This window comes from Xyrauchen texanus, chromosome 14 (genome assembly GCF_025860055.1).
Source record: "Xyrauchen texanus isolate HMW12.3.18 chromosome 14, RBS_HiC_50CHRs, whole genome shotgun sequence".
NCBI lineage: Eukaryota > Metazoa > Chordata > Actinopteri > Cypriniformes > Catostomidae > Xyrauchen > Xyrauchen texanus.
The window spans coordinates 31824102-31841892 of record NC_068289.1 but is presented as its reverse complement, the minus strand read 5'-3'; the positions used below and the strand labels follow the sequence as shown (position 1 = coordinate 31841892).

The 17791-nt window shown below is 37.8% G+C and overlaps 2 protein-coding genes across 6 annotated transcripts in view; one reads left to right on the top strand and one right to left on the bottom strand.

Annotated features, from left to right (window-relative positions):
• On the bottom strand, nucleotides 1–6231 carry mpc2b (mitochondrial pyruvate carrier 2b). Its single transcript, XM_052142590.1, has 5 exons — nucleotides 6001–6231; nucleotides 4906–4946; nucleotides 4734–4818; nucleotides 4094–4205; nucleotides 1–631 (listed from the first exon to the last, which is right to left on the bottom strand). The coding sequence occupies exons 1-5, from the start codon at nucleotides 6098–6100 to the stop codon at nucleotides 586–588; spliced, it is 384 nt and encodes a 127-aa protein (XP_051998550.1). The 5' UTR covers nucleotides 6101–6231; the 3' UTR covers nucleotides 1–585.
• Nucleotides 6232–7087: 856 nt separating this feature from the next.
• The window catches only part of dcaf6 (ddb1 and cul4 associated factor 6), a 73108-nt gene continuing 62404 nt past the window's right edge, over nucleotides 7088–17791 (top strand). For all 5 annotated transcript variants that reach the window (XM_052142372.1, XM_052142370.1, XM_052142368.1 and 2 more), the window contains exons 1-2: nucleotides 7088–7500; nucleotides 14991–15052. In XM_052142372.1, coding sequence (XP_051998332.1) covers nucleotides 7413–7500; nucleotides 14991–15052 — 150 coding nt within the window. In that variant the 5' untranslated portion in view covers nucleotides 7088–7412. The remainder of the gene's footprint in view (nucleotides 7501–14990; nucleotides 15053–17791) is intronic.

The following is a 17791-nucleotide window of genomic DNA, read 5'->3' as shown; positions in this document are numbered from 1 at the left end:
AATGTTAGTTTATTTTGGTGCAAATTAATTTCAAATATTTCAGTACAGTTCAGCAAGTATTTCATGATGTATGGGGATCTGACATAAAAAAAAATTATATTTTAATATCATGTTACTGATTAATTGACTTTGTAGAATTGAATAACAAACAAACTACAATAAAAATACATAATGGTAATTTAATAAATATTTCCTAAGAAATACATGTAATTAAAGAGACCTTTCTAAAATGTATTTGGAGACAGTATAACAGAGGCTTAGTCAAGAAATTCACTAAGGAATAAATGGCAAGCAGTATTATGGTAACTCAAGTACCTTTATCAAGGTGCAAACCAAACATTAGCATTTTAAAGAATGTACAATCATATTAATACAGTTTATGTAACATGTTGTGCATTCTGAATTTTAATTGTTGTTGTGGCATGGGAAAAGGCCTGAACTTTGAAACAATCATTTGAATTCTGTTCATGAAGAAAGTGTGAGGAGGCTCAACTGAATGACTAAATAAGGGGAGCGGGAGTTTTGGGAGTACCAGTCGAAGGGAGTCCCTTTCGGTCCTCTGGATGACTTTAGACAGCACCGGTATCAAGCTTCAACAGCTTTCTCCTTTGCCTTCTGTTCTTGGTTATATCTATGGAGATTGAAGAGCTCAGATATTGAACATCCACCACACTAATAAACTTCAATTGGTTCAAAATGCAGCAGCCAGAGTGCTAACAAGAACAAAGAAATTTGATCATATTAGCCCCATTTTATCATCGTTACATTGGCTACCTGTTAAAATCCATATTCATTTTTAAATTCTGTTAACTACGTACAAAGCATTGAATGGTCTAGCTCCGCAGTACTTAAGTGATCTTCTACCACACTATATTCCAACACGTTCATTAAGATTGCAAAATTCTGGCCTGTTAATAGTTCCTAGAATATCAAAATCCACAAAAGGAGGTAGATCCTTTTCATATTTGGCTCCTAAACTATGGAATAGTCTCCCAAACACTGTTCGAGATGCAGACACACTCTCTCAGTTTAAGTCTAGACTAAAGACTCATCTATTTAGCCAGGCATACACCCAATTTATCCTCCAACCCACAATTAGGCTGCTTTATCTGGGTCTGCCAGAACCAGAAACCAGAAACATTGAGCATGATCTCTAACTCTGCAATAAATTGAATGGCATCTACGCTTACATCTTTTTATTTGTTTCCCTGTCTCAACCTCGGGACTCCTATCCTGAGGTCACCAGAACCGGCTGGATCCAGCACCATTCCTGCTTCATGTTGGGCTCCACTGCTACATGTCGCTGAATGATGATGACTAAATGCAGCCGGTGCCAGCCAAACATCACTTCAGTCTATTATGATGGACTTCAGTGGATGAACTGATGCCAACTCCAACCTGCATCACCTCGGTCTATTGATGAACTACGATCTTGAAATGGAATGCATAGACTAACAATTCCCAACAAAAGCCTTCATCAGCCAATTAACAAGGACAATGGCATCAATGTGAACTTCTGCAATTAATCAAGATGGACTTCAAAGACTGTGGTCATTTATCTTACAGTTCAAACACAATCGATGTTTAAACACTGACCCTTAACACTTACTTAGTTTAATCATTTTAAACCATGATTTTAACTATACATAAGTAATATTTACATTACATTCATAATGTTGAGTCTGGTTTCTCCCAAGGTTATTTTTCTCCATTAATCTACATCTTATGGAGTTTTGTGTTCCTTGCCACAGTCGCCTACAGCTTGCTCACTGGGGTTATTAATACAATTATTATTTAATTATTTTTAAGCACGATTAAGAATCGTATTTTATCTAAATTACACAATGGTGATTCATCGACTTTATAGACATTACAGTTTTATCGTCTGTTAATGCTAATCTTCTGTAAAGCTGCTTTGAAACGATGTGTGTTGTGAAAGGCGCTACACAAATAAAATTGACTTGACACTAGTGTGCAACTTGGTATTGCATAACTGTTTTTCCACTCTTTTTTTCCCCTAACTTACACAATATAGTGACCTGTCTGTGTGAAAAGGATTATGCAAGAGCACTGAAGATACTCTGGATGACGTGATACCAGATGGCTACTACTACACAACAAAACAACACAACACACGATGAGTTTCACTGCTGTGTGGTTTGCAACAGAACAAGGTTTGTTTGGAAATTAGCTAAATGTCAAAAATCCGGAAAATTCACAATTACCCATTTTCCAGTCTTATGATTATACAGTCTAATTAACTACTAGATTTATACATACATGCATTTTATAGATGAATGAGAGCAGACTGTGCAGAATGTTATGTAGCTTAAAGGTGCACTCAGTAATTTTTGTCTTTATGTCGTCTTGGAGTTATACTGACACTGACACCTTGGGGTATGGATGCAGCATCATTCAAAATCAATAGTTTCCCGTCTGTCGCTCAATTCGATGTTGTGTCGAGTGAAGCGACACTAGGGGACTACTTTTAAGGCCTCGGTTACCTCTGAACTTGAGAAAAGGCCAATGAGAAATTGGCAGACATAATTTGCATGTCCCTCCCCCGGACATACGGCTATAAAAGGAGGGAATCATGCATCTGTCCATTCAGATTTTTCTTCAGAGCCAAGCGGTTGTGCGATCAGTGAACTGAGATCACTTACTGTTCCACTCACCTCTGCTATGGTGCATATCAGCGGCTTTCTCCATCTCTGCACGGCAGTGCAGCTTTGCCCCCATCAACAGTGCTGTTAAAGAGTTATTTTCTCTAAAAAAGCAATACACAGCTGGTGTTGAACGTCTTTTTCAGGACGTGTCTTTATAAAGATGCCCTTCCGCCCCTGTGTCGTTCCTGGATGCGGTTGATTTCTCTCCGCTGCTGACGGTCAAAAGAGCTGCCTCGCGTGCCTGGGCTGCGATCATACGCAGGCAGCGTTTTATGAAACCGGTCACCATGTTTGTAGCAGCAGGTAGAATCTACCACCGTGCCATTCCCACATGTGGCCTGAAAACCCATATGATGTATTTCGCCACTCTTTACCTCCCCCCAGACTGGGCAGGTGGTGGTCTCCGCGGGGTCTTTTCCCCCTGAAAGAATAGTTGGAAAAGAATGCCTTCCCCGATGTGTGTGATAGCATTAAGATGGCCCCAGCTGCTTTAACTCTATGCGAGAAACATAGAGAGAAAAAAGGCGAGGCCTGCTCCCATGCTTGACACGTCGCTTTGTTCCCCCTTTCGTTTATGACGATTTTATGGGGCGTTGGGGAAGGATAAGTGCAGTCTGACAGAGCCTGACACTTTGGCACACTACTGCCTGCCCGCACCTGCATCAGCAGCGCACGTACATGGTTCAGTGCATGGCCTGATTGAATAGGGACCCCTAGTGCTGCTTCACTTGACACAACATAAAGTGAGCAACAGATGGTGAACATCTAGGTTACTATTGTAACCTCTGTTCCCTGATGGAGAGAATGAGACGTTGTGTCCCCCTGGCCATGATGCTGAACCAAGCCACTGCTATGGCCGAACCTTATTCTCGGCTCCTCGGTGCAAAACCCGAATGGACAGACGCATGATTCCCTCCTTTTATACCCGTATGTCCGGGGGAGGGACATTCAAATTCTGTCTGCCAATTTCTCATTGGCCTTTTCTAAAGTTCAGAGGTAACAAAGGCCTTAAAAGTAGTCCCCTAGTGTCACTTCACTCGACACAACTTCTTGTTCCCTCCATCAGGAATGGAGGTTACAACAGTAGCCTAGACATTTTCAGTAAAAGATGCCATTGAACAGATTCACTATTCACAGTCAACCACAATACATTTTATTCATGAATGAAAGTGCCCAATAACAGGGTGGTTACTGATATAAAGCAAGTAGTATTCGGCTGGTCATGTGATCCTAACATGGCAGCCCCCATGAGGGTGGTTTTATTCTTTATGTAGAATAAAACAGCTTTTATAAGGTTACTGATTTGACTGGAGTCTTCATCTCATGTGAGTGAATTTCTTAAGAATTAAAACTTTTTTAATGATGAAAAAATTAGTGGACCTTTAAACATATTAGTAAACATTTTCTAATAAAGGTGGATTACTCACTTCCATATTCTGTAGAGCTGCGTAATTCCTGCACCTCCAACAAAGAAGTTTACAGCAAAGAGGTTCCAGTTCTTGGGTATAATAACCAGGGAATACCTGGACCAAATAAGACCTGAAAAACATAGGGAGGGACAATTGATTTGCAGTTTTAGAAAAAAGTTGGATGCAGTTAGTTCAGAATACATGGTATTATACTGGTTTTACTGATTAACCAGTGCCTATAGTTGCTTTTTGGAACTATCGGTTATATGCACAAATCTATGCAGATAGTCGCTGATAGTTTTTTAATCACTTCCTATTTTCAAAATAAGAGTCCCTGTTGTGTTTTGGGCTTGTTTACACTTAAAGAACCTGTTTTTATGGTTATTAATAGGACATTGTTTGAAAAACAAACAGAACCTGGGATTTTATAAATTTTTGACTCTTTTTCTGTCGCTGCCATAGTAAGAAATTAATAAGATTTGTAATTTATTTTACATTCTATAAATCTATTTTTAAACTATCAGCCTTTCACATCACCTTAGTTATTGGTATTGGCAAAACTCACTATCGATCGACCTCTAGTTCAGAACACCCTAATATTTTCCCCATATTTATAATAAAATATGTACAGCGTTACAGTCTCTATGAAATGTTATACCTGTGGCTGTTAATACAGCAGACTGCGAGGTACTGAGTTTATCTGCTGGACGTGTCATGTCTGCTAAACCAGCTACCACTAGACTCTGTGGGAAATCAGAAAAATTAATTGAACAATTAAATAAATAATAATAATAAAACCATATAAGCATAAAAAATTCAGTTAATCTTACCCATTTAAACATTGGTGCCCAGAAGAACACGGTCTTTGGACCTAAAGGGGAGGAAATCAATACAGTTGAAATATGCACTGATCAATGCTAATGGTTGTTGCAATTACTCGGATGTTGAGAAAACATGTTGTTGTTTTACCATATATCAAAAGCACAGTGGAGAGCAGACAGGAACATGAAGGTATAAAATGGGATAAGGACACAACATAGCTTATAATTGAGTTTGAGTTATCAGCTTTCTACATAATTTAGGCGCACAGATTTTTTGTAAGCAACATCTGAAAAACAATCAACATTAAAAACACCCACACCCAACCATTTAAATTTCACTTAAAATAGCACAAAGAATAGACCAATCATCTCTAGCATTTAATATGATCTCCTGTATCTGACAAATGAAAAGCGGATGCCAATTTGTTTTTAACAATGTACAGTTCGAGAACTTTAAGATCTTGTATTGTTTATTCCTTTGTCTTCTTGCCACTCAACCTTGCTTCACATGCATGTCACGTGATCTCTATTATTCTGCCACCAATACCTACATGTCCTTCAGGGAAAATAAAGTATACAGACTGACTCATGTATAATTGTTAATGTGAGTTTAAGGTAGGCGTTCAGGTTATATAGCAATGAAGATCCAACTATGGCAGTAAAGACACTCATAAAGTATATGTATATTGACACGAATAACATGTTTGCAATACTTGCAAACCAGTATTTCAGATGTGACATATATTATGAAACGTTGTTTCCTGCCAGGCTTTAAAGGTAATAATGATAAGCCTGTAAACAATGCAGAGGTTAAATATTACCAGGCATCATGGTTTCCATGTAGAAATCCAAATAAGATTTCTGCATATTAAAAAAGTGGCTTTAAAGACTATATAACTATAGTTCATTACCATGTTACAATTATTACCTGCATGTTAAAGCATTAAATTTGCTCTTTACACCTCATTAGACAGAAACATCTGCTCAGCGAGTTCAGCAGTTTCTAGCAGTTGTGACACACTTTAGTGTATGCTGCCATCTCAAGAGGACAAACGGATCAGTATGGGTGACAAAAAGCCGTCACACTAATAGCATTCGTGTTACCTGCAGGGTGGTTATAAATAGGTCTCAATTTAGCCGGCAATATATGCTCGATCCTGCCCAGCAGTCTGTGGTAAGAGGCTCTCAGTCCCACCGTAGCCATGATGACCGAGAAAACAAGACCTTTGTACGCGCATTAAGTGCAAATTCTGCGTTATTGTCCTACTTTCGACCTTGCTAATGCAGTTCACTGGTATGTTTTTGTGGGAAGTGTCAGCCAGAGCCTTCGTCGCAGTGTGATATACGTCATCACGTAGCGGAGCTTCTGAGGCATTGGATTGGTTGATGTATTCACGCCTCTTTGCGTGGTTGGTTGAAAATGGGTAGCACGCACTGATCTATATGTATCTATATATAGCAGTGATATATATATATATAAACATTCTGCTGAGATTAGAGTTAAAATTTAGAGTAAGGAAGTTCATAATTTCTATGCGTTTTTGTACCAAATAGTGAGCAAAATTGCGCTACACAGCGTCACAGTATGTTTAGAATCACGGCGTAGCTCAAGAACAGTATGTGCCGAAATTCATTTAACTCGTATTTATTAAAAAATAAAATATGGCATAAAAGCGTTTTCATCTATTTTGTATTGAACTTAATTGCATATAAAATTATTGTCTAACAGGTATATTTTAACTATTTCCAATTAAATGGCTATCAAAGTTTCTTCATGGTCATTATCGATTGTGACTGTTGGTGAAAAAGCTTTGTCACATAGTACTTGTTACTTTTCTCAGCGCCAGCCTAATCATAGTCATTTATGATTACTAGGTTATTATATATATATATATATATATATATATATATATATAAAAAAACTGTTTATGAAGATATTCTAAATTATTATATATTTAAATAATTATTTATAAAACATGTAATTAAAATTGTTCTTAAAAATACTATTTTTAGTAATAATACTTATTGGATTTATTATTAGTAGTACTGTTAGAAAAGCCTTAAGTGAGACGGAAAAAAAAGAGAGATCCTACAATTTAAGCTGAACGAGCCGTCAAAGTATCGGCGTAACAACTGCGCACAATTGACGCTCTCGAGAACGACCAGCTCATTAAGATCAACATACTGCGCCTCTCTTAGTTCATTGGCTTTGGGCTTGACGTACCAGAACAGCAGAAGCTAAAGCGGATAGCCAAACAAGCAGCACAATATTTTTACTACACCTTAAAGCAATCATTCATGAAGCGTTGGAAGCGGATCGTCGCATGGGTGTCGATACCGTGGAGTAATATTCACTCCTTTATCCATTACCAGTTTTTAATGAACTTCTAGAGACTATTAAGCGTTGAGCAGTAAAATAATAATAATCAGACGCCACGGAAAGAAGATAAACACAAGGAAAGCGCTCGCTCGCCTTTTTCACCCATGCATGTCTCAACATTAGAGTTTTAAACACAATGTCCTGCTCTGGAAACCTCATTTGGGATGTGAGAAAACGCACCATCGGATGCGCAGATCCAAACGGGGTCAGGGCAAAATTTTTAGGTAAGAAACTACTACCAATGCGAAAATTAGCTGTAATACTTATGTTTACGAAGACTTTCTTGGTGACAGCTGTCATCTGAGCTTGCACACAGGATGGAGACACTGTTCTATGTTCTTTGTTAATAACGACGTTTTTGGTATCACACTAATGATATTGGCAACGTCTTGGTTCAGAAGATTCAGAGATGTTCATCTGATTTGGCTTGAACGAGCTTTGCATGAGTGTTTAAATTAAACGAGTTGATTTCCAGTTTTAGGGAAGAGGATACATATTTCCCTTTCCGATGTTGTAATGTGACTCATTTGAACTAAAAATATGCAACGTAGGCATCATCTTTTTAAATAGACAATTTGCACATTATATCAAAAGTGATATAGACCATACAGAATATTCTGTCTCATATTTGCTTAGTAAACTGCTTTAATGAGATCCACAACTCAGTGCTTGGTACTTAAACACACACACACACACACACACACACACACACATATATATATATATATATATATATATATATATATATATATATATATATATAATATATAATATATAATTTTTTGTATGCCATTTTTAATAAGAAGTAAATGACTCCGTCTCGTCATATCCTCTGACAATTACTAACAAATTAATTTAAGAAACCATTTCTAAAATTAGAAGTCTATCCCTATTATGAAACATGATAAATTACATTTGTGTATGTACATTGCTATATGCATTCAATGACAACACAAGTCTGTATTTTAATTAAGGTCATCTTTGTGTGAACAGGGTTACAGTAATCCATCAAAACATGCAAAAGATATTTTGCCACTGAAAACCCACTGAACCCACTGAAACCATATGCCATGTAGGTTTGGACTATACAAATTTTAAGGGACAATTGTCTCCAACAAAAGAATCAACATTTTGTTTACAGTCAATAAAAATGCAGTTAAGTTTAGTTTTTCTTGCGCTCATTACACATACAGTAGGATGAAGAGGTGTCCTTTGTTGGAAAGTTTGAGTATAAGTTAGAATTAAAATGTCTTATTTGTTGGCTTGGGAGGATTGCTGTTATTGGTTAATAATGTTTTAGACTTTAAAAGTTTTATATTTACATGGTATTTGATGTTGATTCACAATTTCTTGTGTTACATGTTCCTAAAAAATTCAAGGTTCTCTTGAAATGTTCTGTATTGTCAGTACTTTTCTTTTTAGAAAGATGTTCAGTGTTGAATACAATGAGAGAATTGTTTATTTGTGGGTGATCTATTCCTTCAAGGAACACTGAACATTTTTTGGAGTGGGATTTACTTGAAAAAAAAAAAAAACAACAACCTAGGAAACAATTTCCATGCAGAAATTGCTAGAAAATTTAATAGACCATATTTTCAACTGTGTCTTTAATTAGAAATTCTCATATAAAGTTTACTTTGTAATACTCTTTTTCAAGTAAATTTTACTCACTCTTTGTTTTAACATTTTACTTATGCAATGTAGCACTGAATTAAGCCATGCATTTAAATGTGTACTAGCATTTCATTGCTTGACATGTGCCAGATGACATATGAAAGCCTTCCACACTGTAGTTTAATGCATGGTTTGATGGTTACTCAAACAGCATCACCTTGCTTTAATTGCAAAACATGATGATGGTAAAAATTGAGAGTTTTATTTTTATCATGAACTGGTGATAAAAATGTCTACTTTTGAATAAAAACTTCAGACTTCATAAAACAAGAAGTTCCTAAACTAAAAAACTAAATAAATAATAAAAATGGTGTGAATCAACTTGCAAACAGTGAAACTATTGCTGTGTCTCGTTTCGAAGGCTGTGTGCTAGGTAGGACCTTTGAAGGCTGTATACAGAGTGTCCTCCTTTAAACAAGCCTTGTTTAAACCATACTCTTTCGTTGGACAAACGGAAACGTAACGTAACATAGTTGCTATGACAGCACGCCACTCTTTAACAAGTGTGAGCGCTTCGAGTGAGAAGGTAACAAAGTCCCTCTGGAAGGGAATTTATGAGGTACATTTTAGGAGAGTTATAATGATGTAAAGAGAGAAGAAAATAGATTTTACTGGTATACTTTTAGTGTAATAATTTTTTTAATTTTATAATAATATAATTATATATATATATATATATATATATAATATTATATTATAATATAATATAATATAATATAATTCTATATATAAACATTTCCATTGAAGCAAAGTATTGTGGGTTGTGAGTGCCCACGAAGGATACACCTCATGCATCCTCCGAATTCTCGTGAAAGAAGGGCGCATTCAAAGTCTGCATTCAAAGTGTTCTACTCGCTTTTCTGAAATGAGACAGCCATCGATGACGTATTCGGCCGACAAATGTGACCTCCGGAGGACGCAGCCTTCCAAACGAGACACAGCCAATGCAAGCTCATTAATTATCCAAGCCTGGTGCATTCTGGGAACACCAGCATTGAAAAGTTTAGTAAAATTATCTGATTTAATTTACCTCTAAAATTTAGTCTCATTAGCTAATAAAAATTACAAGGTTTTCTACTTTAGGATTGGTACACAATGGTGCATTGTAAAGATAACTATCAATCATAAATAATATTTATCTATAAGATAGAGCATTATAATTTTATTAGAAATGAAGAATTTAAATAAAGGTGCACTTAGTAACTTTTTGTTTTAATCTTGGATTTACACTGACAGCTAGCGGCTTGGATACAGCATAATTTAAAATCAAGTTTTCAGTTTCAGATGCCATTGTAGAAATGTAGTATTCACAGTCAGCCATGATTACTTTAATCAATGAGTGAAAGAGTCAAATAACAGGATGGTTACTGAGAATAAGCGAGTAGTATTGGACTGGTCATGTGATTATAACATGGCAGCCCCCATGTCGGACCCTCTCCATGTAGAATAAAACAGCTTTTATAAGGTTACTGATAGGACTGGAGTGGTCATGATTTCCTACATTTATTGCAAAATTACAATTAGTGTCTTTAGGAGTTCAACTATTTTAATGAGGAAAAATTACTGAGTGCACCTTTAATATTTTCAGGTTAATGCTTAAACTAACTTATTCAACTTAGAAAGTACTTCACCAAAAACTGTATTACAACATGCCGCCTCTATGGCTCCTAAACGACTTTCAAAGACGTCGGATCGTGGTACCATTCATATTACTCAACTGTCTGTCTTGTCATGGAAGTCGTAGCATTTTCAAATTACGCGAGGAATGGGCGATAGGGGTGAACACATTACAAGACATTTTACTATTCACGAAAACCCGACAACTCTGCCTGGACTCCAAATTACATTTCACAACAGAGTACACGCGAAAAGTGATACGAGATACGAAAACAAATGCATGATCATATGTTATGCGTTTCACAATATGTTGTGTATGCATATATTTTATTGGTTACAATATGAAAAAATACCTTCTACTGAAAAATCTACCTATTTGCTTACCCGACTCTCCAAGAGAATTGGCAATTCCTCTCCAACTCTTCTCTTTTTCCACCCGGCTGTGGTAAAGTTCAGAGCAAACATCAAATAGGCACTGGTGCTCCTGCCAATGTTCCACTAATTCTTCCTCCCATTTTTTCGGTCCAATAAGACTTTCTTGATACCGCAGCCATGCTAGTTGATGTTCTATTGCAGGTACATCAGGACTCCTCCCACTGAAACTTCCCGTGCCCCGTTTCTTGCTCTCTCATTGGCTGTAGGTCAACGCTGCAGTAGTATTCAGTCAAAACATATTTCACATTGCACGATTTGGAATCACAGACAGATCTAGATATTTAAAATTCTAGATATCTCGCTGACATCGGTGATGCTTCAGGGCTTCTCTCAAATCGTGTCTATGATAGTTCATACATTGCGATCGTTGCTCACGATATCAGACTTTTCCGGCGATCTCCACAAAACTGTTGGCGAGCGAAAATCGGGCTTAAAATCGTGTAGTGTAAACTCTGCATTAGTCTAAATATTATGCTGTAAAATACAAATTCTCCTTATGGTTTGACAATGAAGAGAGGCTGGCATTTTCTGACCTATAAAAGTAATTTAACTCAAATCCGGCAAACGATTTTGAATGTTTCTGTCTGCCACTTGTGATAGCTTAATTAATTAGCTATGTTGTGTAGCCAATCAGACCCTTCTGCAACATTACACTAAGTTATAATTCTCAACATCTGAGACCTAAGAGATGTGTGACTTAAAAGCACATTTATGTAATTGACTCATTCCACTAATTTGGTCCCAAATGTGTATTTTATATAATACCGATTCAACTCATTTCATCTCTGTACCCTGAGAACAAGATGCTGCACTTTGGGTGACTAATTGAATGTGCCAAGGGGTTCTGTGTTTTGTCTGAGAGCTGTTTTAGTCCGGAACTCAAAGTGAGATTGTGAAGTGATGATGGCATATAGTTTAGCGTGTGCCATATTTAGCTCACCTCTTCTTGATGTTGTAAAGGCTTTCAGCAGTAATGGTTAAATTGGATCAACCAAAAAAGAATATGATAAAATGAATCAATAAGTTTTAGGCATTTGTGAGCAAGTGTTTGATGGAATATAACACATCTCCCTATAAGTGGTAACATTATATCAACAAGGCATGAGTCTACAAATTCTAGCTCAGTTGAAAATAGTGAGATTTTGAGTTCTTCAAGCTAATTTCAGCTTTTGTTTTCCATTGGCAGTGTGATATGCCAGTGTGGAGGTTGCACCATTAACGTGTAATGCTATTTGTCGCACATTATTACCCAGTTCTTTTACCAACCACAGGAAGGTGTCTGCTTGATGTTGGAAACAGAAACATTCATTATGCAAGTTAATGCACATTAGTTTACATGAGGTTTCTGTGATGAGAAGGAGGGCGTGGCCAGGCCGATAGGATGCATGCCCTTTGCTGAGTTGCCCAATGAGAGAGAGAGAGAGAGAGAGAGAGAGAGAGAGAGAGACTGAGAGAGAGAGGAGAGAGACTGAGAGACTGACCTTTAGGGTCTTTTATGTACCAAAAATATTTTTCCTTACAATCTAAGCTTTTTTTAAAACCAGAAAAAAGACAAAGATACCATATCTATAGATATAACACTACACCATAGGAAATACAAATTTAAAATGACAAAAATGCATATATATACACTCACTGATATATATACCTACATACATATACACACACATGCATCACTTAAACACCTTAGACATTAATTTGCAAATTACCATCAGTATCAACTTCACACACACATTGACTAACTTGCCATTTACATTTGAAAGTCTCAAGATTATCAACTAGTTTATAATAAGCATACTCTATTTTAACACGTGTTTTTATCAATCCTTTCAAAATTGCTAAAACATCAGTTGACCCAGTGTCATTCAGTTTTCCTTTACGCGACACCCATATGGCCATTTTTGCCTGTCCAAATAAAAAGTTTATTAAAACAATTACTTCCTTTTTTACTTCTAATATATTTTGGCCCATAAATAAAAATCAGTGCGGTAAAAACGATGCCCAACGTTTGGCACCACTTCTCTAATTCAGAAAATAGTATCTGTAATCTCGCACAGTTAAAAAACAAATGGAAAACTGTTTCCTGAGCCCCACAAAAAGGAGAGAGAGAGAGAGAGAGAGAGCGCACAAAAAGCTGTGTGTGCATCATTGTTTATGTTGAATTTAAGTCTTTGTGAGTGTTAATCCGGTGCCCCCCTTTCCCTTGAGAAATAGACCTTCCGTTACACTGGTGCCGAAACCCGGGAAAGGAGGGCAGGCACGTTGTCCAGGAGAACTTGCCACTGCCGTCCAACAGGGAGGTTGACGAGCCCCCTGCCGTCCGCCAGGGGACCAGGTGGGCGGCGTGCCTGCTCCCCTAGTCCTACCCTGGATGCGGGGAAGACAAGCTGGCGATGGCATGGCTAAAGGGGCAACCCCTCCCTTCTAGGAAGTGAGGGGTGATTAAGTCAGACCAGAGGTTTCCCTGGCCTTAATTGGGCGGTGGGGGTATGTGACGAGGAGGAGGAGGGTGTGGTCGGGTCGAGAGGATGCACGCTTGGAGTTGAGTTACCTAATTAGCGGGAGAGAGATAAAGGAGATGCCGGGGACACCAGAAAGAGAGAGAGACACACGAACATCGTTTATGTTGAGTTAGAAGTCAGTGTTTTATGTTGAATTAAAATCTTGGTGAGTGTTAATCCGGTTCCCGCCACCTCCTTTCCCTTAAGCAAGAGACCTTTTCTGTTACAGTTTCATAATGACTAAAAACAAATAAGAACATCAACAATCTAAATCAGGGTGGTAGACATTACCCATCACCGTATGACAGGATGTTTGCTTGCACACTTGGTCGGAAAATACAGAGGGGCTGTGGCATTACTCCAAAGCAGTGAAGATATTATGGCCATTAACAATCATTCCTCCAACATTACCTGCATAATTTTGTTTTATAGGTGCTTCAGCTCAGATTTACTCCTAAAATTAGCTTTCAACTTTTGATTACAGTGCCTGCTATTCACCAAAAAATAGCCACTTATGTTTTCTCTCCTGCTAAGCTTAGCCTATTGTCAATGGGACATGTACTGATATTGATTAAACTGAAAATGTAGCCTGTTCCTCCATTTGTTTTTGTTTTTTAAAAATTTGGAATGCCCAATTCCTACTACTAATTAGGTCCTTGTGGTCGCGCAGTTACTCACCTCAATCCGGGTGGCGGAGGACAAGCCTCAGTTGCCTTCGCTTTTGAGACCGACAATCTGCGCATCAATCCGGGTGGCGGAGGACAAGCCTCAGTTGCCTTCGCTTTTGAGACCGTCAATCTGTGCATGTTATCACGTGGCTCATAGTGCATGACACCGCGGAGACTCCGCACGTGGAGGCTCCTGCTACTCTCCGTGATCCACGCACAACTTACAGTGGTGAACCATTGAGAGTGAGAACTACTAATTGCGACCACGAGGATGTTACCCCATGTGACTCTACCCTCCCTTGCATCCGGGCCAATTTGGTGGCTTAGGAGACCTGGCTGGAGTCACTCAGTACACCCTGGATTTGAACTTGCGACTCCAGGGGTGGTAGTCAGCGTCAATACTCACTGAGCTACACTACCCCCAGTTTCTGCATTGTTAAAATATTTTCTCTCATCCCATCTTAACATTCAATGCATACATTTAGCTTTGTAAGTTGTAGTTGGCACCACAAAAGCAGTGCCAGCCCAGCTTTGGAGCAGGGTTTCATAACCAAGGGTTTCATAACCAAGGGTTTAACAACCAAGGGTTTAACATGCGTAGTGTTAAAAGCCTTGAGGTCAGTTTATATGTGGATGTAATGGATGTGAATTATTAAGGCCAACTTGAGACTGGTATCACTGTTTTAATCACAACATTGTTACTCATTGCAAATACTCTTTTGTGTTGTTAAAAGGTCAATGAAAATGAGTTTGAATTGGAAAAGAGATGTCACAACAAAACCTCTCTCTCTCTCTCTCTCTCTCTCTCTCTCTCTATAGGCAGAAAAGAGTTTGTGCAGCGACTGAAGCTCGAAGCCACTCTCAATGTGCATGATGGATGCGTAAGTCACTAAAGCACTAAAGGTCTTTCTTTCATCTGTGTTGAAATGTCCAGTTTGTCCAACTGTGCTATTTTGCAGTTTTTTAGCTGATTTATTTCCCTAAATAATTTTGCCTGCAGTACAATGTATCTGTCTGGGTTATTTTGTCTTAGGGGAATCACTGTGCTTGTTATGTATCTGTAAGTGAATGGTGTGTTTGTGTGTGTGTGTGTGCGCGTTTCTTTCTACCCACTTATCTCTGGCTCCTTTATCTGACAGTGAATTAAACTCAGAGGCTGATAGGTGCCAGGCTGCCACTAGGGATGTCATTTTGTGCACTGCCAATGGTGCTTTACTGCTGGGACATCCAACAAAGTCATGTAGTCTGTTTTAATGGCAAACCTTCCAAATGACAAACACCCTACAAACTCTAGTATAACCTCTGACAGTCTTTAACAGTCTCTAACAAACTCATAGAACAGGCTGGAGCAGGTTTCAAGTAGTTTGCACCAGTGAAAAGGATTCTAGATTTCACTGCTAGACTGCAAATTACTTTCCTTGCATATGACTGAGGTGAGGTGACCACTGTGAGCATACGAGGCAGAAACATGGGCAGAAACACAGTGGGAACAGAAGGCAGCACAGTAAAATTATCTAATAAGGATTGTTCACAATAAGCAGATACATGTCACCTATGTAAAGCCAGACTGCAGAGGATTTACTGTTGAAATAAACATAATTTGCACTTTCCATACTAAATAAAGCTTAAAACTCTAAATTAAGTCAACTTTTTCAATAAAAGTTACGTGAAAGGAAGTGCTTTTCCCTCATGTAGTTCCAGACCCAAATTACTTTCTTTATTCTGCGGAACACTAAATTATGTATTTTAAAGAATGTCGCAATTGTATTGTTATTTTTCTATCTTTTATTTGGGTGATGCTGAAATTCATTTCATTCATTTATTGTTTATTTTTACAGGGACAATGCACAATTAAAAGTAATTGCGCCAGAATTAGCTAATAGCTAGTTTACATCTGCTGTCCCTGGGAATGTAGGTTGCCTATTGAGTCCACCCCAAGTTCCCCCAATGGGGACAATAAAGTACATTCCATTCCAATTGCTGGTTTTCATACAATAGTATTTGATAGTGCCTCAATTTAAAGCTTTTGATTTCCACAAAAAATTTTTTGACTTGCCCCTCCTTTTCTTTGCAAGCAAGAAGCGGGGTTCCAGTGAGGCACTTACAGTGGAAGTGAACGGGGCCAATCTATAAACTTTAAAATCGTCTCTTTTTGAAAAGTATAACTATAAGATGTAAACAGTATGCATGTTAACATGATTTTATTGTGTTAAAATCTCTTAAATTTGTTGCCTTGATGGTTTAGTTAACAAACCCTAAAATGTCTGTAATGACAATTTAAATAAATGTACAGCTCAAATAACACACAAGTTTTAAAAGAAGAATTCATGTAAGTGCTTTTTACATTTATAAGCTTCACATTTCTACCTTTTAAACCCTCCAAAATTTCACATCCACTGTAAGTGCTTCATTGTAACTTCAATTTTTTAAAGAAAAGGACAGATGAGTCAAATACAATTGTTATAATCAACAATATGCCACAAATGCTGTTGATTGAGTTTAACTTGTATTGAACCCAGAACATTCCTATGAAATTAAATTTTATCCGATACCCTTCCTCTTTCACTCTTTGTCATATCACAAAAACAGGACAAATGCACAGAAAACCTGCTGTGCATTTTTAACTGCATGGTGAGATCGGTGTCTTTTATTATCTGGCTTGGGGTAACGTCTCCGGTTCCGTTCCGATGTGACATACAGTTGAAGTCAGAAGTTTTACATACACTTAGGTTGAAGTCATTAAAAATAATTTTTTAACCACTCCACAGATTTGATATTAGCAAACTATAGTTTTATAGTTGGAAAGTCATTTAGGACATCTACTTTGTGCATGACAAGTAATTTTTCCAACAATTGTTTACAGACAGATTTGTTTCACTTTTAATTGACTATATCACAATTCCAGTGGTTTAGAAGTTTACATACACTAAGTTAACTGTGCCTTTAAGCAGCTTGGAAAATTCCAGAAAATGATATCAAGTCTTTAGACAATTAGCCAATTAGTATCTGATAGATGGTGTACTGAATTGAAGGTGTACCTTTGGATGTATTTTAAGGCCTACCTTCAAACTCCTCCTTTGCTTGACATCATGGGAAAATCAATAGAAATCAGCCAAGACATAAAAAAATTGTGGAGCTTCACATGTCTCGTTTATCCTTGGGAGCAATTTCCAAACACCTGAAGGGGACAATGATCCTACTTTTTGGAGAAACACATTTCCTCTGGTCTAATGAAACAATAATTGAACTGTTTGGCCATAATGACCATCGTTATGTTTGAAGGAAAAAAAGTGAGGCTTGCAAGCTGTAGAACACCATTCCAACCATGAAGCATGGGGGTGGCAGCATCATGTTGTGGGGGTGCTTTGCTGCAGGAGGGACTGGTGCACTTCACAAAATAGATGGCATCATGAGGAAGGAAAATTATGTGGATATATTGAAGCAACATCTCAAGATATCAGCCAGGAAGTTAAAGCTCTGTCGCAAATGGGTCTTCCAAATGGACAATGACCCCAAACATACCTCCAAAGTTGTGGCAAAATGGCTTAAGGACAACAAAGTCAAAGTACTGGAGTGGCCATCAGAAAGCCCTAACCTCAATCTGATAGAAAATTTCTGGG

Excerpts from the sequence above, each read along its gene's own strand:
- mpc2b (XM_052142590.1), bottom strand. The coding sequence starts at position 6,100 with ATGGCTACGGTGGGACTGAGAGCCTCTTACCACAGACTGCTGGGCAGG. Across the intron at positions 4,947-6,000 it reads TATTTATAACCACCCTGCAG|GTCCAAAGACCGTGTTCTTC; the intron begins GTAACACGAATG and ends CCTCCCCTTTAG. Across the intron at positions 632-4,093 it reads CAGCTCTACAGAATATGGAA|ATATAACCAAGAACAGAAGG; the intron begins GTGAGTAATCCA and ends CAATCTCCATAG.